This window comes from Zalophus californianus, chromosome 14 (assembly GCF_009762305.2).
Source record: "Zalophus californianus isolate mZalCal1 chromosome 14, mZalCal1.pri.v2, whole genome shotgun sequence".
Taxonomy (NCBI): Eukaryota; Metazoa; Chordata; class Mammalia; order Carnivora; family Otariidae; genus Zalophus; species Zalophus californianus.
Genome location: NC_045608.1, coordinates 66,036,634 through 66,060,118, shown reverse-complemented (window position 1 = coordinate 66,060,118; position 23,485 = coordinate 66,036,634). Strand labels below are relative to the sequence as shown.

Sequence of the window (23,485 nt, the reverse complement as noted above, 5' to 3'; positions counted from 1 at the left end):
TGTGGTGGGGAAACAAGAAAGCAGCAGTAACTCTGGCCAAGAACCAGAGTCTCATCTCCGCATGCTGTTTTCAGTGACGCTTCCCCACTGCATGCATGCCTCTCAGAAATATACAGACGCCGTCGGCAGCCCTTGTGAACTCCATCTATAGAATGATGGCAGTTATTTTGGAGGGACACCCTCCGTTTCTTCCTCATATTGTTATGAAGATGAGACAATGCTTGCAAGAGGCTCTGGAAAATAATTTGCAGCGCTCACATGTCAGATCCCTTTCCGGTGAGGCCACTGCCCTCGGATGGCTGCAGGCCAGAGGGCAGGAGGACTCCCTGTCCCGGCGCACACCTGGCATTTTACACCTGCCCGCACTGACTCTCATCTTGCCAAGTGTCAATTGTGTGTTCTTGTCTGTCACCTCCACAGGATGGTGAGGCCCTCGGCAGCCCAGGTTATACCCGATTACCTTGGTTTCCCCAGCACCACCCGGCATAAGCCTTGTATTCTGTAGGCACTCGGAAGTATTTGCTGAATAAATTAACGAGGCATAATTATACTACACATTTTAGTTTCTGAATGCTATAAGGAACAATCATGGGCTATTGCAGGATTTGAGCTATTTTTAAGAATAATACATCTCATTGTCATTGTTAAATACTTGATAAATATTGAAATAAAGGTGAGAGAGAGCCTTTCATTGGTTGACAAAGGTAATGGCTGAGTCGAGTTAGGGTTTTGCAGCTTACAGGATAAGAGCTGATTATTTTCGGTGGCACTTAGATAAAAGAAAGGAAGTTTACAGATGGTCATACAATGCTTGACCATCTGTGACCAACCAACCAGAAACCCAGGAATCCTGCGAGCGTGGCTGGAAGATCTCAGTTAAGGAGACAGAGGAGAACAGACCATGGAAGACAGAGATCGTGCTCCATGGGCTGTGGAAAACTACATATTACATAGTCCATTCTGTGTGGCCACAAATCCCTAAGCACTTAAGAGGTGGGCTGGGTGTTCTCCAGCCCAAGAATAATTTTGTTCATAATAACTTACTTTTTGGGGTTCTTTCAACTTTTCTCCCCCTAACATCATGGCACACATGGAAAATAGTGTGTGGCATGATGCAGTGAACAGATAATGCTGTTTATGGCCAGAGGGCCTGCCCCCATGGACTCAGGGCCCACCAGGCCCACCTGGGTCCTTAGAGGGCCAGTGGGGGCTCTGTGGGCCCAGCGTGGCATGCGCTGTGGCCCACGATTGGAAAGCTCTGTCCTTGATAGCCCATGGGTACACCTTAGTGGCTGAGTAACCCTTGCCTGCCTGCCTGGCGCAGGAGTCATGGCTCTCCTTCCCTGACGAGCCTTATTAAGTGTCCCAATGCATGTGGCTTCCCACTGCCATTTCAGGGGTATGGCCCTTGCCCTCGAGGACTGCCACCATCCTGTGTTTTTTTTTTTTTTAAGATTTTATTTATTTGAGAGAGAGAGAGAGAGAAACAGCATGAGAGGGGAGAAGGTCAGAGGGAGAAGCAGGCTCCCCGCCGAGCCAGAAGCCCCATGTGGGACTCGATCCCAGGACTCGGGGATCATGACCTGAGCCGAAGGCAGTCGCTTAACCAACTGAGCCACCCAGGCGCCCCATCCTGTGTTTTTATAGGCAGGGATCCAGCAGCACTTTCCTCCCATTGACTCACAGAAAGAAAGCACAATTATGAGGCATGGTATCTGTTCAGAAACGCGGGTCCTGGAGAGTAGTGCCCCGTACTACTTCTGCCTTTACTGATGTTGAACGTCCAGAAAACACCAACCATTCAAATACCAGGGTTAAAAAAGATTTTGTAGAGGACCCGACCTGTCAAATACAATTTTGAAACCTACTGCATTTTCTTTGAGAGGAACTAAACAAACCCAAACCATGTATGACATCGTTCAGAAGAGGAAAACTGATCTAGTCCATGTTACTGAAAATCAATCTTCACTTGGACAGGCCCATGCCTAAATTCTTTCTGTAAGTCGTCTTTCTCAGATTTTGAACAGATGTCACTGTCTCTTGCAGGTGGATCGATACCATCCATACATTGCTTGCAGTGTTCAACATATGGAGCATCTGGAACCCATCATTAAGACCCATTTGTCACCCCTCCCCAAAACAAGAGTTACGTCCCCCAAACCCCACTCCAAACCACCTGTGTATCATTACATTTGTGACACCCAATAAAAGGCCAGGGAAAGTTGTGGGCCATTGTACACCGGCTTCTTCTCCGGTAGCCATGTTTCCCTGTTCCTTTTCTTTACTTCCTCTTCCCTGCCCCCTTCCTCTCCGTTATCTATGGCAAACATAGCTAATTAGTGATAGCACTCTCCCAATAAGTTCCAAAACAGCCTCAGACTCCTTCTTAACACAACGCTCGGACAACCAATACTAATTAGTTAGAGTTGGCACTTGCAAGTAAACTTACTCCCCTCCCCCACCAGCCTTAAAGGAAGGTGTAGATACTGTATAAGTATCTATGTCTTGAGAGAAGGGGTGGATCAAGGCCAGGGTGTTGCTATCCAGGAGATGCCTGCCACAGGCCCTTTCAAGCCTCACAGGACAGCCTTCCCTCAGCAATTCACCAAACCTCACATCCTTTGGTGCCAGTTTTGGAGGAGATCACGTACCATACAAGGCTGTCCATTCTCTGATCAGATAACTTCAATATCCTGGAGTATTCCAGAAACACCTACTCTCTGTAGCTACACAGAATATGTCCATAGTAATCTAAGATGGCTGTGTAAGAGAGGGGCACCAAAGAGACAGGTTGTTAAGTGGGGATGTTAAGAGGTTTGTAGATGCTGAGATGGTCTAGTTCTATTGGCATGTCTGAGGAAGGGGTACAGGACTTGAGCGGAAAGGCCAAGATGCCTGGACCAGGTACCTCCACCCTGGAAGCAGCAGGTAATGACTCCTAGGAAGAAAGTTTTCAAATTCAGTGCATTAGCCTCCCACAGTTCAACTCCATGTGGTGCTGCCCTGGGAACCATCCTATGTTAGAGTTGTGGGTCACAAAATTGTGGAAAGGATGACAAATAGTGTGAAGACTCACCCAGTGGGCAGCAAGTGTGGTAAGGAGATGTGAGGGGCGATGGATTAACTTGGTTCCATCACCAGGTGAGCAAGAAGAGCTTAGATCTGTGAGTTAGCACCCCTGGACTTGTGTCCAGGCTCTTTTATCACCTGGACAGGTCCTTGGAAAACCATGGTTTCTTTATCTACAAGGCAAGGGCTTTGAAGCTTCCAGAATCTAAATTCTCTCTAGAGTTCTTTGTAATGTTCCCTGTTGTAGGACTAGCTTCCCCAGACACCATAGCTCAACAGAAGAAAGGAACAGAGAAACATCAGCCTTTCTTTTTTTTCTCTTCCTTTGAAAAGTCAGATGGTCCTGTTGGCTGGGGGGGTTGGTCTAGGGTTCAGTTCTCCCTCACAAGACCTCTTACCTGGGCTTCTTCTGATTTCCTGCACAGGGCTGGAGGAATCTAGACCATCAGGATGTGGGAAGAAGCTTCTTTCCAATTGGGTGGCGTTTCTGGTCCTCAACTCCGGATGCTGGACTGATCCCTAAACCCAAAGCCCCTCACTTCCTGGAGCCCTCCTGCCCATCCTCTTGCTGACCCTCTGTAAGTTCACTTTGCATTCCCTGACCCTATGCCTGGCACACGTCTTCCAGTTGAGAAAGGGTATCATGGAAGAGGAGGGAGAGGAAAGACAAGTGTTCTTTCTGCAGCTTGCTCTCACTCTGGCCTTCCTGACAAAAGATTCTTTCTAGACTCCCTGAGGAGGACTGGCTCTGGCTACCATGGTTCCCCCACCTGGTTTGATCAGGCAGGTTTCCTTTAAAGAGACAGAGCCAGAGATCGTGTAGCAGGAGCTTCCCTGTCCTCCCTCAGTTGCTGCTCTCATTAGAAATTCGCTCCAGTACTTGCCTTTAAAGCAATCATCTAAGTGTTGTCTCCTCAGGGGGCCAATTTGTCTTCCAACCTCAATAAACTCCCTTAGTTCCCTGTACAGCCAGGGCACAGACTGGGGGACAATATTGCCATCTCGACAGAAGTTTCTGCACAACCCAATACTAGATGCTGTCTTTCTGGTTCTGTGGAAATCTTCAGACCTTTCCTCCTCCTGACTTATGCTGACAAGGGTCCTGAGGACTCACCAGGGGACCCGCTCAGAGCAAGAAGGGCATGACCTAACCATTGCCTCCAGAAAGGACTTGAGGTCTATATATTAGGAAAGGTGACCCTCCCACATCCCATGGGGCTGTGGGGTCTGGTGGGCTGGAGTTTGAGGAGGGGGGCCCAATCTAAACATGTTTTGTTTGGCTTTGTGGTACGATGGGTCAAGCATCACTCCCCCTCCCCCGCCCCCAGCCCATCCCAGGTTTGTGTACCTTCCCCCCATACACACACGAGTACACGCACACACACATATACACACTTATTGATGGGCTGTGAGGCAGCCTACCCAGGTTTAGAAACAAAACCCCACATTGAGGAAATTAGCTACACCTGAGTAGACAACCTCCCCACTGACGTCAAAGGCCCCCTTCCCACCATGCCAGGTGTTTCAGAACTGCCAAAGAGGGGACCTGATCACAGAGGTCCTTCTGAAGAAAGAAAGCAAACGGGGGGAGGAGCTGGGGAGCCCCACATTCCAGGGACAGGTGTGGAGCTGACTAGAGATCAGTCCCCTGCACAGGGTCTTTACTTTGGTATTGCTAGTTCAGGGCCCATGGACGTCTGCCAACGACACTTTTCCTTGTTCCCCACCTGGCGGCTCTTGGCTCAGTTCTGCATGCCCTATCCCTTAACCTCTTGCTCTTGGTCTTTCCTGAAGGTTCCTGTACTTCTTGTGGTGCGCTCCCTCCAGCCCCCTAATCAAGATGGAATCTTGTCCCAGACAATTCTTACTGAGGGCTGCAGTTCAGATACCAATGGCTCCCCAAGACATCTGTCTATGCCTACAGATTATTTCCTTGAAAGCTCAATCAGAATTCACTTCAGAACTAAGTTTTCTTCACAGTGCTCATGGCTCCCTTCAACTCCACATTTCCAATCTTGTAGAAGGAGGAGGGCTGCACTGACCACTGGGGAGGTCAGATTTCTCCAGAATAGGCCGGAGTTCAGGTGGAATAAATGCATGCTGGGCTAGATGTTCTACAAAGAGCTACTTCCTTTATTTCATTCTGTTCCAGCAGCCTGTTCAGCTGTATGAGGGGGCTGGGGACTCCTAGTTATCAATTTACAGGGGGCAACAAACACTTTTCTAGCAATCCCTCATCTCCCTCCTTGGGGTCTTGCAATTCTAGTTTCACTAGGGACAGAAGTGTTCCCTATGGATTCTTCTATCTTCTCTGAATGGTAGGAGGTGTGAAAAGCCAGGCAAGTAAAAAAAAATCTCACATAAAAAGTGAATGCCTTTCAAGTTGCCAAATGAGACTGTGGTTTATTGGATAGAACTCATACCCACATTGAAACTGCCAACTCCTAACTGGTTTAGACTATAGCTGTCCCCAAACCCTCACAACCTTTATGACCCGAGGAAACAAAGCTCAGACTCATATAAGAAACACAAAGAAACTGGGGCACATGGGTTTGATGTAACCACAAATACAGGCCATGAAGATTTGAATTTCCAAATGGGCAGATCTTAGAAGACCAACCCAAGGAAGAACTCCCTGAGAGGGGAGAATGATAGGTGAGAACAGTTCAAAGACAAGGCACAGTTGAGTGATGTTGGCATCTCAGCTTGCATCCACACAAGCATGTTGAGCCTTTTGGTAAACTGTAGGAAAAGCTGTAAAGGCAACAGTGGTATGCTCTTGGTACATTTGATCTCCATGTTATTAACTTTTTGCCATTTCAGTGATGCCTCCTTCCCATTCCTCTGTAGAGATCCAGGGCCAGAGTACTGGAGAAACTAGTGTTGGAAGACAGAGGCTACCTGGTCAGCTGGTCTACCCCCACCCAAAACAAGCATTCCCAATAGGCCTCTAGCCCTTGTCCTTGCACTGCCAGAGCAGGGAACTTAGGGTCTCACAGGCCTATTTCTCAACTTCCATTGTGAAAAACTGCTCTTCTCTACTGATTCAAAGTCTGCCTGCTTATCAATCCCACTTAGTTATCCTTGTTCTGAAGTACTCCTCTGAAGTAATGCTGAGTAAGTTGACTTTTTCCACATGCATTACTCCACACTGCAGACAGCCATGATCCTAGCCATTTCTTTTCTTCTCCAAGCCAAATATAACAGTGTCATCATCATTCCTGAAACAAGGGGGCTTCAGACCTCATTCATCCAGCTTGGCTTCACCTAGCATGTCCTCCATTGCCGAAGACTCTTTCAAAGTATGCTACCCATTTTTTTTTCTTTGTTACTTTCCCCTCTAACTTATTCTCAGAAATGACTCCAGCAACCTAAGATGCAGATGATTGATCATGCTTACTGTATTATCTTTCTAGGACTTTTTACATTTTAACAGGTTAAAGCTTGAACTGAAGGGATGGCTGGGAATGTTTAGACATCAGGTAATGGCAAGATAGAGGACAAGAGATGAGGCACAGAAATCTTCCTGGGACCCTTAACATCATGCTTGATACTTTTCCTGAACAGAAGACCAATCCAACCAGATAATTGACTCAAAATAATGAAACTGATACTGTGAACTTACATGGGCTCAGGCAATCTGTGGTGTTACCCTCATCTTCACCTCAGGTGAGACTACTCACCTGGCCAGGCAAATTCCCATAAAACGAATTCCTTGAAACCAGGAACTCGGCTGGTTCTTTCCTGGTCAAGTAGGGTCCTGAGTAACATATTAACAGTTCCTCATACATGTCTTCTAGATGAATGAGTGAATGAGGTCAGACAATAAGGCAAAGTGTCTAGGGGCTTGGCTCATGAAAGTTGGCAAGTCGCCTTGGGCACAACAAAAGAATAATATAAACATACATGGAGATTCAAGATTCAAAATCCCAAAGATTTTCTGAAATGAAACACATGATTTTTGAACTAAAAATTCAACTTATCTCTTGAATTGAAGGAAAGAAAAGTTACTGTTGGGATCTGAATTGGTAGCCTGGAAGATCAAGTGGAAGAAGTATCTCAAAGCAAAGCAAAAATACAAATGGTAAAACTTATGAAGCAAGCAACTTGGAGCAGAGCTCGAGGAGACTGAACATGTGGATAATAGGCATTCCAGAGATAGAAGAAGGAAAAGATGGAGAAAGAGCAATAATCACACAAATGTTAGAAGAAAAGCTGATGAGCTGAAGAAAGACTTGAGTTTGCAGATTGAAAGGCAGGACTGATGAGACAAGACACACATTTAGGCTTGACTTAATAAAATTCCTGAAATCTACTGATAAGAAGAAAATCTTACGATCTTTTAGAAAGAAAGAATAGGTTATTTACAAAGGAAAAAGAATGAGATTGACATCAGATTTTTTGTTTGTAACACCTGGAAGCCAGAAAATGGAAGGACAATGGCTACAGACAGTTGAGGGAAGGGCTGTGGTCCAGGAACCCCCAGCCAAAATGCCATTCACTTGCAAGGGAAAGAAACTTTGTGGACATGCACAGTCAGAGAACATGTCACCCATATTCTCTCATATAGTATTGAACAAAACACTCAATACTCAAGCAAGAATTCTAAACAAATAATACATGAATCATAACAAAGATCATGAAACAAGGGAAGGTGAAGAATAAAGTGAACAGTGATAAAAGGTAACATGTCTGCTCTACACAGTAAATGCCAAATGAACAACGATAGAATTACTGGGAATGTGGGGCATAGGGGCTGAGTAAGGATTTTTGCAAAAATACGAGGCAAGGGAAAAAAATAAAAAATTATAAATGATCTCAGTAAGATCCAAGGGTGGTTGATACTGGAGAAGTAAAAGTGCTGTAAAAGTAAAAGTGGGGGCTCCGGGGAGGAGAATAGTGAAAGTGGTATATAAGGGCTTTAGTTCCTCAGGGTGGGGAAGGAGCATCAGAGAAATGGGAACTCTTGCCAGGGTAAACTCTTTGCATCTTGTTTTTATATAATAGAGACATATACTTTTGATCATGAGTTTTGGGATAGAAGCAGGAACAACTAGTGAAACGGAAAAGAATAGTAGACTTTCCAAATAAACAAAGGGAAGAAAGAAAAAGATAGTAACATGATCACACTTGCAAAATGAGGAAAGTAAAAAGCAAAAGCAGTAATAACCAATAAATAGTAAAAAGTAAAGTAAGGTGGAAGAAGTAAAACAAGCATATTGATGGTTACACTAAACAGGAAGAGGTTATATTACTTATTAAATTACAGAAGCACTAAGATTAGGTTAAATAGAAAACATTGCTAAATGCTATTCTTAAGAAACACAGTTAAAAGAAAATGATAAAGGTTGAAACAAAGGGATAAGAAAACACTAGGAAGAAAGTAGGTATGGCAACATTAAGGCCAGATAAGTTGGAATGAGGTTAAAAGCATGAACAAGGATAAAATAGGTAGTGTGTAATAGCAAAAGATAACATTTATGAAAAATCAATGACAGTCATTGTCCATAGGCACCAAACAATGTAGCTGCTACATATACGAGACAAATGTTATAGAAATGCAAAGAGAGTTTCATGAAACTATACATTTATAGTTGACTTTTTTTTTTTTGGTAGGCTCCATGCTGGGCTCGGTGTGGCGCTTGAACTCATGATGCTGAGATCAAGACCCGAGCTGAGATCAAGAGACACTTAACCAGCTGAGTCATCCAGGTGCCCCATAGTTGAATTTTAATAAGCCCTTTTCAGAATTAAGATCCGATAGACAAAAAATAAATGAGCACATAGAAGAACTGAATGATGCAATTAAGAAATCAATTTAATATGTATTTCCTTCAAATCAAAAATTTGCATTTGCGTTTCCAAAATCAACCGAGTACTGGGCTACAAAGAAGAATTCATATAATTTTAAAATAGAGGTTTCACAGGCCATCTTCTCTGCTCATAATAAAGCTAGATATAGAAAATTAAAAAAATATAAGAAGTCCCAAGTGCTAGAAATTAAGAAATCATTCTTAAATAATTTTTGGATCAAAGAGAAATCAAAACTAACATTACAAACTATCTAAAACTGATCAAAGCAGAATACTTTATTCCCAAACCTATGGTACACAGCTATAGCTCCACTCAGAGGAAAATTAGTAGCCTTAAAATGCCTTTGTTGTTAAAGGAGAAAGATCTAAAATGAAGAAACTTTACATCAATTTTAAAACATTAGGAAAAAGGAACATTTATATTTGAGAAAACATGAAAAGAAAACTAGAAAAAGAAATCAATAAAATAGAAAACACACCAAAACTGCAGATAGGGCAAATAAATCTCCAATTGCTTCTTTGAAAAAGCCAATAAAATGGATGAACCCATCACAAACTTGATTAAGGAAAAGAGAGCAAAAGTCCATAAGATTGGGAAGAGAAAGGAGACGTAGCCATAGACAGAAGAGAGATTGAAATCATTGTATGAGAACATTATGAGTAACAGTAGGGCAACAATGTTTTAAATCTAAAGAAAATGGATTATTCCCTAGCAAACAAACTCTGAAGTTTGACCAAGAAGAAGTAGAAAACTTGACTATGTCAGTTATCATAGAAGACATTGACAGATGAGTTGAGATTGATGATTTAAAAATACGGCAGGGCAACATCACTTCATGGCTGACAGCAGAATTCATCCACGGGGGAAAGCCGATGGAAATGGGGGGGGGGATGATGAGGTCAGAGGGAGGAGATGAGAAGATCTAGGGAGGGGACAGTGGAGAGAGGGAGAGGATGGTGTGATAGGGACAATTTCAGACAGCACCTCCTCTACCACACCCTGCTGACAACATATTCCTACTCTCTTTAATGACTATGTTCAGCCATATTTATGTTCAACTACCATTTGTACAACCAAGAGCTGCTACCCGGAATCTGGGGGTGATCACAGCAAGACAGCTGGGATGTGGACCCAAAAGCTCTTCTCTCTTCTTTCTTGGTGGCTCACTCCTCTGCAGCCTCATGTTGGTGGTGTCTCTGTGGTTAAGTTTCCTGCCCCTACTCATCCGTCCTACTCATCAATGGGATGGGAAGGTGCTGGTGAAGGCAGGACAGGGTCACTCCAGGGAGCTCTCCAAACCTCCTACCACTATTTTGTCTACTTCAGAGGACATCTGGGCTTCTGTCCATGGCCCATGGGCAGGGTGACCTGCACGGCGCTGACTTTTCTTAGAGGGGTGGGGATTTTCATTTCTGCCCCACCCTTGTCCATGCCCACAAGAGAGACGTGGCATCTGCCTGCCAGACTGGCTTAATGAGATTTGTTCTACTCCAGAAGGAGCTTGTTTGACCACATTTGGGAAATACCATCGATTTTCTGCCTCTTAGCCCCAAAAGATGCTTTTTAAAAACATTTCATCACTCCTGGACATCTCTTGGCAAGCGAATTCAGTGATTAACAATACTTCATCCAGGCAGTTCTTTCTTATTTCAAATTAGTAGATGTCTTCCTGTTTCTACATAAATATCTGGCCATCTTGATCATAATGTATTATAGAATTTCTAAGGCCCTGTGGTTTTTCCAGACTAACTGGACATGCTTTTTCTTTTTTCTGAATCACTTAGCTTTTATCCATTTTTCCTCCCATGAATTTGGCAGCTGGCGATGCAGTTAACATTTAATTTCTACAGGGGTGGAAGTGGGAACTTGGGAGAAAAAAAGCAACCCAGACACCTGTGACCAAAGTGGGACCTTGTTAATGACAGAGACGTGGGGTGGGAAGGGAAGGGAGAAGAGAGAATCTTGTCCAAGTGAAACTGAAAGGATTTTTTATATCCAAATAGTTTTCCTGTTCTGGAAATCCAATATAAAAGCATGGTTAAAACCCAGCTCCCGGGCGCCTGGGCGGCTCAGTCAGTTAAATGTCTGCCTTCAGCTCAGGTCATGATCCCAGGGTCCTGGGGAGCCTGCTTCTCCCCGACCCCACCCCCCACTCATGCTCTCTCTCTCTCTCTCTCTCTCAAATAAACAAATAAAATCTTAAAAAAAAACCCCAAACCCCAGTTCCTAACAGATCCAGTTCTTGGGGTGGAGAGTCTCACAGGCTTAAAGGAAAGGAAAGTAGATTTCTGGGCACAGTTTGTCCGTAATGAATGAATGGGGCATCTGGTTCTGTTATCTCTTGTTAGAATATTTGGGGGGTCTCCCCTCCTTTTTGGGTAATTGAGCCCTGTCTGGAAGCCTGGCAGGGAACTGACACCCCCATCCTCCGCAGACCACCTGACCTTCACACTCCCCTCCCCGCCTGGGATTCTAGGAGCCTCCCTGCTCTTCCTGCTGGCAACGCCTGCACCAAAGGTCACTTTTTCCTTCCTCTTATGGTGGTGTGCCTGCTGGCAGTGGTGGAAGCAGAGTGAGGGGACAGAGGAGGGGTGGTTCCCAGACCTTGCTGGGGAAGGAGGGCCTGGATGAAAATGGCAGCCTCTGGTGCACTGGGTCAAGGAGACTCAGAGTGGATTTTCCTGATTCCGGTCATACTAATCTCACTTTCCTATAAATCTTCTACTCTCACCCAGCATAGAAATGGCTATGTGGGTGTCTGTGGCAAAGAACTTGGCGGCGTCCTTTTGGCCTGCCCTCTGCCCACCAGCTCCGAACCGTTATTATGGCAAGCATCCGTGTCAGGCACTGGCCGACCTGGGTTGAATCCAGTTTCCTTGTTTAATGAAATCTTGGAACACAACCATGCTCATCCATGTCTATGTTGTCTAAGGCTGTTTCGTGCTACGATGACACAGGTGAGTCTTTGCTAAAGACACCATAAGGTCTCCAGAACCAAAAACATTTACTATTTGACCCTTTCCAGAAAAAGTTTGCTGAGCCCTGATATACATATAAATGGAGACTGAATGTAAGGTAATGACTGTAATCGGGAAGTCAAATTACGAACTTCATGGATAATTGTTTGTCCTTCTACTCAGGCTAACTATTTAAGTATCACAGACCTCATAAAGCTTCTAACACCCACAGGCAAATAGGAGAATGAGATAAGTTTCTTACCTTTTTTTTTTTAATAATAAAAGTCATATATGGGATTCTAATTTTTATGAATTGCTTCCTGCTATGAGATAGCATCTTGCCCTTACTCTGGCCACTGAAGGTTCGAGACTTCCTATTTAGACACTCCCAGCGCTCTAATTGTCCCTGTTTTGACTTTAAAACTCTGTCAGTGTGAAATTCCTCTCTTTTATGTAATGCTGGGTGTGCTCATCAGCCACTAACTCAATGCACCTTCAATTCTTTGCGTGTATCCCCTGAATTTCCACCCACTCCGGGTCTGCCTGGGAACCACTCAGCGAGTTCAATTTTACAGCATCTATTATTCAGCTAAACATGCCATGAAGACCATCTTGTAATCATCTTCCTAAAAGACTAAAGAGAAATGTTTTTGTTTTAAGAAATGACATGGAAAGCACATGTCTTACTTCTAACTCTGCAAGCTCATACCAACTTCCTCTAAAGTCATATATGGATAGTTGTGGCTATTTGGGCAGAGAGAGAAAAATCAGCACCAGGGAAAGGGAGGTACAGGTGTGTCTGGTTCTAACAGGTGCCAGCAGAGGCACAGAAGGGGAGTGCTGCAGCCGATTGACCCAGAGCCGAGACCACAGGGAGCAGACACCAGGTCCAGGCAAAGAGCATGTCTGCCTAGGAGTGGGCTAGTCACCGCTGGCGGACTTCTCTTCTTCACTGCTCTTCACTTTTAGGTAGTAGATGCGGTTGGCCTCTGGGTAGGTGACTTTGCTGAGCGGGAGCTTATAGATGGCAGGGTTGTTGGTTGTCAGGAGCAGGAAGATGAGGGTGGAAAGGCAGAAGGCCCAGGTGCCTGGTGGCACACCAACCTGGAAGAAGAAACACTGGGGTCTGAAAATGGTCCTAGACTGCAGCGACCCTGGGGGAGAAGGATGTGGTAGGAGTTGAGGATGGGGATCCTTCTCTAGTGACAACATTGGATTTTGGATTCATAACATCAGAGGAGTTGGTCTAGGAATTTGAGATGTTGGTACTTTTGGATACAATCCGAATCTTTTAATGATGGAGCTGAAATTCAGCCTTGGGATGATTTCCCACATCCGGCCACACACCAGTACCTCCATCTGTCCATCTAGGTCCCCCACTGCTGGTTGTATCAGTCTTTTGCGCACACACACAGCCACCCCCAACATACCTCAGAGTCACATGCATGCAACTGCCGGTCCTTCTCTGGACAAACCCTGGATAAACGCTGACAAAGACGTGTGGGTACTAGCTATCACAATGCACTCAGGATTCTTCCACAAACTGCAAATGTCCTAAAGCCCTGGCTGGGGGAGGGGCACGTTCAGGAGAATCCAAACTTACCACCGACATTATGTTGGAGAGGGCCGCTCCCATGTATGCAGAGAACAGGGCTGTGGAAAAACAAGGCCCATGGAGTCAGCTTCCCAGGGTCTGCCCCCACCCTCTCCAAGGGCAGGGGGCCCATCCTGTCTCCAGCAGCTTCAGTGTCTGCAGCACACCCTGACATCTGGCATATTTGCTTGACAATTATGGTAGTTATCTTTGCAGGTAGGAGTGGCCAGTCTCCCACCAGACTGTGTGTTCCCAGGGCAGAGATGAAAGCCTTCTATCCCTTCCCCACCTCCATGCACAGAGTCAGGGGTCAGTAAGCATCTTTTGCTCGTCATACTGACCTTGGGGATGGTCTGGCACAGGCTGGGTGGCTGGATTATTATCTGTCCAGGGGTTGAGGGGTCAGATTACATGAGCCCCCAACAAGTCCCCTCCCGTCCAAGATTCTGAGCAGCTATGATAGACCTTGCTGGACCTGCACCAAGTCTCACAAGGGCTGGACCTTATTGGTCCATGAGTTTGTCTTTAGGAGCCCGGCATCTGAGTTCACCGTAGGACGTGGCCCTCAGGATAGTTAGGGTAGCTCATCCACACCCCTGTGCCTCTGGACAGGCTCCTTCTGCCCCTTCACTTTTGCTCTTTCTGTTTCTCTGTCCAGAATACCTTCTCTGTGCCCCCCGCCCCCCAACCAGTTCCCGCCCTGGCAATGTGGAGATAAACCCCATCTTCCTCCTGAAGCCTTCCCAGATGGTTCTAGCTACAAGAATCTACCGCTTCTCTGAAGGCCAAATGCAGTTACAGCCTTAGCCTCAAAATATCTGGCACTTTTGACTTGACAAATATTTATCGAGCCTACTGTCTCCCTGCTGGCTGCTGAGGGGAATATAAAGGACATGGAAGACATTTACAGGCGCCACACATGAGTGGGGAGAAAAACAAAAGTTCTCCTGGATGGTATTCTGCCCTTTACTTGTCTTTAGTTTTGCGTGTTAAGGTCCTGCTGTTTCCAGAGAATATAAGCAACTTCAGGGCAGGAAGACTGGTGGAAAGATGGGGCTGGGGTTTGAATCTTGCTTCTGCCCTTAATAGCTGCATTTGACACCAAGTTCATGAACCCTTCTAGGCTTCTTTCCCTCTCCCATAAAATGGGCTGACAATCTATGCCTGGATTGAGCTCCCATGTCGTGCAATAAGGCCTGCAAGCCCATCTCCCTTGGGACAGCACGCTGTTTACTCCATGGGAATTAAGCTCCCATGGTCCGATTTTCTGAGACCTCAGTGCTGCCAGGTACATCATCTCCCTGGGTCTTTCCAGCAATCTTTTCAGACATCACAGCCTTAACAATTGTGTGATTACTTCTCTTCCACTCGATGTGGCTTCATGAGGATGTGGTCCCCACTGCATCTTCCGTGTCTAGCCTAGGGCCTGGCACCTAGTGGTGCTCTGTAATGGGTTGTGGGATGAAAAGTTATTACACCTGGACACTGCCACTAGCACGTGAGGAAATGCATGTGTTATCTCCTTGTAAACTTCCAACACTGCTGTAATAGCAGTAAGCGTGGTTGTGACTCCATTTGACAGAAGAGGAACCTCAAGTCTCCCGGTGTTGGGACCCAAGCCACAGGTCCCTCTATCACTGTTGCTGAGTTCTGATTAGTGGGCCCCATGGGTTTCACATAACCAAGTAGGGAGGGAAGGAAGGAAGAGCAGAGTGACATGGCTTTCCCCAAATACCTACCACAGACGAGGGCCAGCAGGTGGGTCTGCCAGGTGAGGGCGTAGAACATGCCCCCAATGGCGATACAGGAGAGGACACAGTTGTAGCTCCAGAGGCCCATGTAGATCGTCTCAAAGGGCGTGGCCACCGTCAGGGCTGTGGGATGAGGTGTGTTGTTTCTGGCCAGTCCCGGGTCCCAGCACAAAGGCCACCCCGTGGCTGGTGCCAGGTCTCAGGGTGGCCTCACTCCTGCCCTCCCCGCCCCCCCATCCTCCTCCCTCCTCCCATGAAAGGAGCCTCTAACAAATGGCATCTGGTCTTTGGGAACCAGCAACAAGAAGAGAACAGTGATTTCCAAACTGTGTTTTGGAGATTTCACACAGAGGTATGACCTCTTCCAAGGTGAAGGGAGGTCAAGGTGTTGGGATTCTAGGCTTTCCCCACTCCTTTGGCCACAGCAACTGCATTTTTAGTAAGAAAGTTTTCAACTGAGAAAGGTCTGCTTCAAACGGCTGAGGAAAAGTACGTATGTACACATATAGGAACACGGAGATAGAGAAATAATACAGTGAAAGGGTAGGACGCGAACAGGTGAATCAGGTAAAGAATGTATGGGGTGCTTTGTGTACCATTTTTACTTTTGTAATTTTTTGGTAAGTTCAAAGTTATTTTCAAAGAATTTTTTTAAGTTCTGTTTCCAAGATGTTTTTGACAAATACTGGAATGAGCCGACAGGATCTTAGTCCCATATGTCCAACTCCAATTTCTGGCTCTGCTGTCCACATATCCATACACACGTGCGTGGACACACATATACATACATGTAGAAATATTAAATCACATTTGTCAAATAGCAACACTAATTTGGCGAAATTTTTTTCTTTTAGTTTCCTTGACATTTCGAAGTGCTGGGTCATTTATAGCTCTCGGTGTGCTACTGCTCTCCTCCTATAATGTTCCCCTCCCCTCCTCCCAGCCCTCAGCTCCCAGGGCCTCAGTTAGCAGGCTGATCAGGTCTTCAGTCCCTTGCGTCTCCCCACGTATCCTGCTGAGGCAGTCTGCTCCCTTTGGAGACTCAAGAAAGGGAAAAATACATCCCTACTCCTGGCAGTGTTCGAAAACACTGGTGAAGAGCACAGATCTAGAACATCTGCCACGTGCAGGGGTGAAATGACCTCAGGAGGATTATGCCCAAGCCCTCCTTGCAGAGATGGGACTGTGTCCTACCCGCCAGCATCCCCACGATGGAGCCAATGGCGGCATGCAGGCAGATGAGTGGCGAGGAGATGAAAAGAGCCACCAGGAACACGCCGCCTGTCCAGGGATTGTCGCAGCCGTACACCTGGCCGACCCCGACCGGGATGGCTTGTAGCAGCTGCAAAGTCAACAGAATCCGGGTCACTGGAGCGTGGGCACATAACACAAAGACCAGGCCTTAGGGTTGGGACTGAGCCATTCCTGGTGGGAGTAACAGGCTGGAACGGGGTGGGGTGGGGTGGGGGGGGGACGGCTGTACCCTCCAGTGTGTAAGAGACCTTGGGAGGAAGGACGCCAGCTGGAACAAATCGCTCTTCACTCCACCACCTAGCAGGCATCTGGTATCCCTCATGCAAAGCCGGGCAGGGCCCCCCAACACAGATGCTTCTGAGGGACACATGGCTTCTGCTCTGAGAGGAGAAACTCTGAGGGGACCAGAGGGCACCTCCTCTCTAGACTGCCATTGGGGGTTTCGGGGCACTAAGGTATTTCCACTAGACCTTCCGAAATCCTACAACTATTCCAGGAGTACTGGAAATATTTTAGGCCATTCTGACGATTGACTTAATCTAAGGTCACCCAACTTATTGGTGGCCAAGGCCAGGCTAAACCCTCCGAACTTGACCCCTAGTCCACAGGTGGTTGCTGTAGATTCAGAGCTACCTAGGGTGCTGTGGGCCTCTGGGAAGGAGGTGGGACTTGCCCTGCTCGAGGAGCCTTTAGCATTGCAGAAAGGTAATGTATGCAACCTTGGAAAACAGAACAAAGCCAACATCCCTGAGCCCTGAGAGTCATTTGGTGGTGTTGTAATTGGAGATGGTTAGTTTGGCAGCCAGATGGCCCTTTTCTGCCCAAGCTGAACCATCACCATCTGACAGAGGAGGGGAAGAAGGAGAGGAGGGAGATTGGCAGGCTAGGGAGAGCATCGGTCTGGGAGCTGCGGGCTCCAGCCTTCAGGGGTCTCTGCATGAGCTCATGGCTCGATGGCGAGTATGTCACTTCCTCATGCTGGGCTCTGGTGTCACCTCTGTAACAGGAGGAGGCGGCCTTAGCAGATAATCTTCCAGCTTTAAAATTCTGCGGTCTTCACTCCATTACTAGGTGATGTGACCTCTTTGAGGGCCGGGCTCCTTTATGGCTGGGTACATACTAGGTGCTTCATATATATGTATTGATTCGCTCAGCGGTTTCCAAACTTGGCTGTAATTGGAATCACCTGGAGATCTTTAAAAAAATTGCTGCCTGGCTCCACCCCAACATCATTATTTAACCGGTATGGGCCTGACCAGGGCCTCAGGAGATTATAATGTGCAACCGAGTTTGGGGACCACTGGGTTAGCTACACATGACCTACTGTAGATGTTGGGAGTTCATTGCACGTCTCCCTTTGGGTGAATTTTTGGACTTTCTAACAAACTGATTTAATTCTGGAGTCAGTCTGATTTCTTTAGAGAATAGTGTTTTGAGCTTTTAGGCTTTACCCATCCTTGTCTCTAGATGGGTGGCCTTTCAATCACCAAGCCCCATTGGGCCAGAGCCTATAGCCCTATGCCAGGAATGGCAGGGTGGGGTGCATCTTATTTAAAGGAACCCCAAGAGAAGAATGAAGGGGAGTAAATCGGAGGTGGAGACGAACCATGAGAGACGATGGACTCTGAAAAACAAACTGAGGGTTCTAGAGGGGAGGGGGCTGGGGGGATGGGTTAGCCTGGCGATGGGTATTGAGGAGGGCACGTTCTGCGTGGAGCACTGGGTGTTATGCACAAACAATGAATCATGGAACACTACATCAAGAACTAATGATGTAATGTATGGTGATTAACATAGCAATAAAAAATAAAAAAAAATAAAGGAACCCCAAGAAAGCTTTGTGCCAGTTCAGGGAACTCAGCTTCTGTGTGGGGAATGGGTTAGAAGTCTACTCAGTAAATAGTCTATGACCTCCCGAAGTCTGAGGAATGCAGGCTGCTGAGGGGCTTCCAACTTCCCCCTCGCCCTCTGGGAACACAGGTTTGAAGCGCAAGCAGTCAAGAATGAGAGGAATGAGGGACAAGTAGCCTCGGAACAGAGCCTGGGTTCAGAAAGCTGCTTCCTCTGCCGGGATCCATATTTTAGCTTGGTGAACTGTGGCCCCGGGGCTGCCTCCCTCCCCCCCACCTGCTTTCCAGCACTCGGGGGTGAAGGTGTGAAGGGCAGTCAGGTGTGAATGGAAATTTACTGAGCACCGGCCTCCTTCCTACTGCCACCTCCGGACTCTTCACCAGTAACGACGATAGTCCTGATGGACAAAAAGGAAGTCACCCCCAACATTCTTTTAAAGAGAAGGAGGGAAGGGTGTTGGGATGTGGATGGTGTGGAAGAGAAGGAGCCGGGGCTCACAGTAGTGGTGTGATGGGGAGCTTGGACGGTGAGCTTGGGCTCACGTGGATTTGCGTCCTGCCACTTTCTGCTTATGGTGAAGAGGAACACGAGACAGCTCTTGCCTGTGGCTGCCTCCCCTCAGCGCTCCCCTTGGTGCCGGACTGCAGAGCCTCACAGTGTGGGGTGGGTGAGGGGGCTCCGGGGGCCCTTCCCTCTGGCAGCTCCACGGGCCCCAGTGGTTGGCACTTGGATCCCGCTGCACGGGCAGGGCTCCGGGGGCAGCAGGTCTGTGCCCCTAGGGCAATGTGCTTTACTGCCTATGAGGCTCCCTGACGATCCTATCAGAGGTAGGGTTTTGCCCCTGCTCCCACCCCTGCTGTTTTCCACTGGAGAGGGTGGGCTTTCCCTTCAAGGCAGGGCTCTGGGTTTTCCATTCTCTCCAATTTCCACCCTAACCCTGACTCCGATCGTACTCCTGCCCTGGGCCCAGACAAGACTTTACAAAGACAAAACCTTTACAAAGGGTCTGTGTGGTTGGCAGCAGCGTCTGCGCTAGGGGCTCGGGAGCCTTTCCTTCTCCGAGAGGCTTCGGGTCAGAGGGTGGCCGGCCCTGGAGGAGCCGCGCGGCCTGCCCGGCCCTGGAGCCATGGTCCTGGAGCTGAGCCCCCCGCAGCAGGGCTTGGCCGCGTGGTGAGGGCTCAGAAATCAGATTGTCTAAACAGTATCGAGGACATGGGTTATGTTTGCAAGCTTTCAAAAGACGATCATGGAAACAATATTCTGAATGATTCCAAAAAGCCGAGCTAGAAGCAATGGGTGAAAGATGGAGGGGGATGGATTTCTGAGGAAGGTAAAGAACACTCCAGCACTTAGTAAAGGTACCCAGTGAGGGGCGCACTGCACTGAGAAGCAGAGGGTTTCGCCTCACTGTGGTTGTTCCGGCCGAGGGTGCCTGTCCTGCCAGGGACGAAGTGGGTGGCAGCTCACAGCCTGGGCTCTGCAGCAAGCGTTTCATGCTCAGGCACTAGTTGCAGTTTGACCTTGGGCAACTAACCTGCTCTGTGCCTCAGTTTGCTCATCTGGGAGCGGGGATAATGATAGTACTTACAGTATTGGGCTATTATGAGGGTTGATTAAATGAGTTCCGAAGTCCAGGGCTTGGAACAGTGTCTGGTACGTAATAAGCTTGCCCTATGAGGGGCTCTTAGCTTTCTCTATTGTTCATTAACAAGGCCAAATGTTACAATTCTGTATATTTAATCTTATGTTAAATTTTTATTATATCTCTTCATCCCCAGTGTCTAGACGTCAGTAGAATAAATGAATATGTACATTTATGATAGTTGGATGTAAAGCAGAGTTTCTCAACTTCAGTATTATTGGCATTTGGGGCTGCATAATTCTTCGTTATGGGGAGGGCTGTCCTGTGCATAATAGGATGTTATGCAGCATCCCTGGCTTCTACCTGCTCAATACCAGTGGCACCCCTCCTCCCCAGTTTAGACAACTTAAAAAGTATCTGCGCATATTTGCCCTGCTCACGAGGACAAAATCACCCCTGCTTGAGAGCCACCGAGATGGAAAGTACATGAAAATCCATCCCCATCTTCTACTGCTAATATCTTTAAAGTCCTAACTTTAAACATTCACTTTAGTATCTTGCCCCTCCCCCCAGCCGCCCATCTTACTTAGTATTTCTCCCCGAACCCCACCGCCGCATGGCATCAACTTGGCACTCATCTGTGCTCTTGTTTACTGTCTGTTTCCCTGGGTTGGGGGAGTGTACCCTGCAAAACGGCAGAGGGGTTGTTGTCTTCTTACTCCCTGTGTATTCCTCGTGTCTAACAAAGTGCCCGGCACGTATCAGGTCTTCGATAAGGGTTCGGTGAAAGAGCATACAGAGCTGGCAGCATCCCTTCCCTGTCCTATCCTCACCCACGGCCATCATCTGGTGCAGCTGCGTCTGGAGAAGCAGAGAGCCTGGGTAATCCACAGGCTGGTTACGGAGAAGGTGTGTGACAGAAGCAGGGGTCCCAACTCCTCTGCCGCTGGGGAACTTACCAAGGGCATCTCCATCTCTGTCCAGGTGATGTTGGGCACCGAAGACATGGGCTCCACCAGTGTCGTGGGGAAGAAGAGGTTGTAGTGGCCGGTGGCCGCCAGGTACAGGGTCACGGCCATGTTGAAGGGCAGCGTGAAGACCGGGAGGTCCCACCTGCTGAAGATGGAATTCAAGGCACTGGAAAGAAGTGGGCTGAAGATGAGAGAGACAAAAGGTTAATCTGTGCGCATCCTTAGGCCTACACCGTCTCATCGGCTCTGGCCACAGTGCCACCCACTGTCCCCTCTTCTTGGCACGGCCATTCCTGACTCCTCTGGGACTCTAGTGGTCTGATTTATCTGGGACTGGGAAGAAAGTGTTCAATTTAAGGTGAATCTTTGAGAAACAGATTTTTAAAGTATTATAATTTGTTTGAAATAGAAACCTTTATAAATTAAATATTTCCTTGTTTCTTAAACCAAGAAAATGAAACCAAATGTCATCCTTAGAAAATATCATGTACTGCCTTTGGATTATCGAGATGTACAACAGCTCCTATCCTGGGCTGTGATAACATTTTAGAAGTCTGGCCTTGTGGGAGGCAGCTGATGAGAAATGACGAGATGGGAAACACTTCATTTTCCCAACCATGAGCTCCACACACTCCAACGGCCCTGCTCCCACATCCTGTTCCTCTCTGCCTCTGGCACATAATGAAAGTGTCCCTCCTTCTTTATTGGGCCAATTCTTTCCCTTGTATCTCGGGATCCATTCTGTCTCCAAGACTTCACTCCTGCAATTCTCTCCCCTCTCTCCTGCAGCTTCAGTCTCTCCTTTTTCTCTAGATCATTCTCATAAGTCTACAACATGCTTTAGTATCTTCTACCTGTAAACATTCTCCTCCTCTAACCCGATGTTCCCTCCGGCTAGTTTGCCCCATTTCTCCGCTCCCCTTCATAGCAATTACTCCTCAAAAGATTGCTATGTCTCATCTTTCTACCCCCTTTCTTTCCTGGACCCACTCCAGTCACGTGTGCATTCTCCCCATGCCACAGAAGTGGCTCTGGCCCAGTTCACCAATGACATCTATCCTGCTAAATCCACGGCCATTCTCTGCTCCCTTCATGTGACACCTGGACACTCCAACGGGGTTGAAACACCTTCTGTCTGGGCTACTACGACACTGCCCTTTCTTAGCTTGCTTCCTGCTTCTCCAGCAGCTCCTCATGACCTCTTCTTTGTGGTTATTCCCCTCCTCTACCAGGCATCCAAATATTGGACGATCCTATGGCTCTGCCTTGGGTCTTTCTTTCTTAATTTTTTTTTCCGGGTGATAGCCTTTAGTCCCATGGATAAAATATCTTCTGTATGCTTCTGCCCTCCCATCTTGACCGTATCACAAAGTTCTGGATTTGTACATCTAGTTACCTCATCAACATCTCTCCTTGGAAGTCTACAGCTTAATATGTCCAACAGAACTCTTGATTTGTGCCCTGTCTCCCACCACCAACCTGTTTTCCTCTTAGTTTTGTCCATCAACCCAGGTGCTCAGCCAAACTGCAGGAGTATACTGAATCTTCTTTCCTTTCTTTTTTTTTTTTTTCTTCTTCTTCTCTTCTTTCCTTTCTTACCCCCTGTACTCCATAGCCTTCCAGCGAGTCTTGTTGCCTACACCTTCCTTAAAATACACTCCAAGCCCAACCATTTCTCACCACCTTCCTGTATATCACCCTTGTCCAGACCATTCTCATCTCTCTGTGGGTTCCTGACGATGCTTCCAGCAACCACTCTTGTTCCAGTTAAAATCCATTCTCCACACGGCAGGAGTGATTTGTTTAAATTTAAACTCTATCCTATCACATCTCTGCTTAAAACCCTTTAACTGCTTCCCATCACAGTTGTAATGAAAATCAAAAAGCTTACTGGATCCTCAAAGTGAACGGGGTCTAGCTCTCACTTCCTTCTGCCCACTCCTTCCTGGTTCACTGGGCATAACCGCCCGCCATGGTCTTGCTTCCTGAACACAGGCACTCCTCCATTTGGGGTCTGCACCAGATCTTCAGAGGGCAGCTGCCTTTTATCATTTAGGGCAAAGCACCCTCATTCCCTCTACATAGTGGCCCTCCCTGACCACTCACGTCTGGAATCACTCTCTGTCCCACTCACCCCTGTTTGGCTTTCCTCACAGCACTGATCAAATCTTGACAAGATCTTTTTAATTAACTAGTTGGGGACATTGTTTCTATCTTTGTCAAGAAGAACATAGGCTCCAAGAGGATGGAGACCGTCTGTTGTTGACAAGTATCCCCAGCATCTAGAATAGTCCCTGCACATAGCAGGCACTCAGCAAATATTTGTTGGACAGATCTGGAAAATGGCACTACTGATACCTACCTTATGGGTTGGATTCTGGGTTCTACATGAATAGATTAGTGAACACACTGGAATAGCAGCACAGAGTTGGGTGCTCCAAGGTTTTTTGTCTGTTCAAGTGGGGAGTGGGCACTGTAGACCAAGGGCCGCCCAGTGCAGAGTGGCTGCGGGGCTTGCTGAGGGGCTTCATCTGTGTTGTTATAAGCAAATGTGTGCAAATGAAGACGAGGTCTGCTACTCCTGCCATGGGGGCAGGCGGGGACATTGAGGAAACCCCACAGAAATGACTGCTATAGCTTTC

The 23,485-nt window shown here is 47.2% G+C and overlaps 1 protein-coding gene across 14 annotated transcripts in view; it reads right to left on the bottom strand.

Moving 5' to 3' along the window:
- SLC14A2 (solute carrier family 14 member 2) overlaps positions 1-23,485 on the bottom strand; it is a 497,483-nt gene that overhangs the window by 15,133 nt on the left and 458,865 nt on the right. For 12 of the 14 annotated variants that reach the window (XM_027577555.2, XM_027577562.2, XM_035724077.1 and 9 more), the window contains 5 exons: positions 20,832-21,024; positions 16,380-16,527; positions 15,174-15,308; positions 13,444-13,493; positions 12,770-12,944 (listed from right to left, as the gene is read on the bottom strand). In XM_027577555.2, the coding sequence (XP_027433356.2) occupies positions 12,770-12,944; positions 13,444-13,493; positions 15,174-15,308; positions 16,380-16,527; positions 20,832-21,024 (701 nt within the window). Of the gene's footprint in view, positions 1-11,796; positions 12,945-13,443; positions 13,494-13,775; positions 13,813-15,173; positions 15,309-16,379; positions 16,528-20,831; positions 21,025-23,485 lie in introns of those variants that run through there. The other 2 variants (XM_027577567.2, XM_027577566.2) reach the window with 2 other exon arrangements.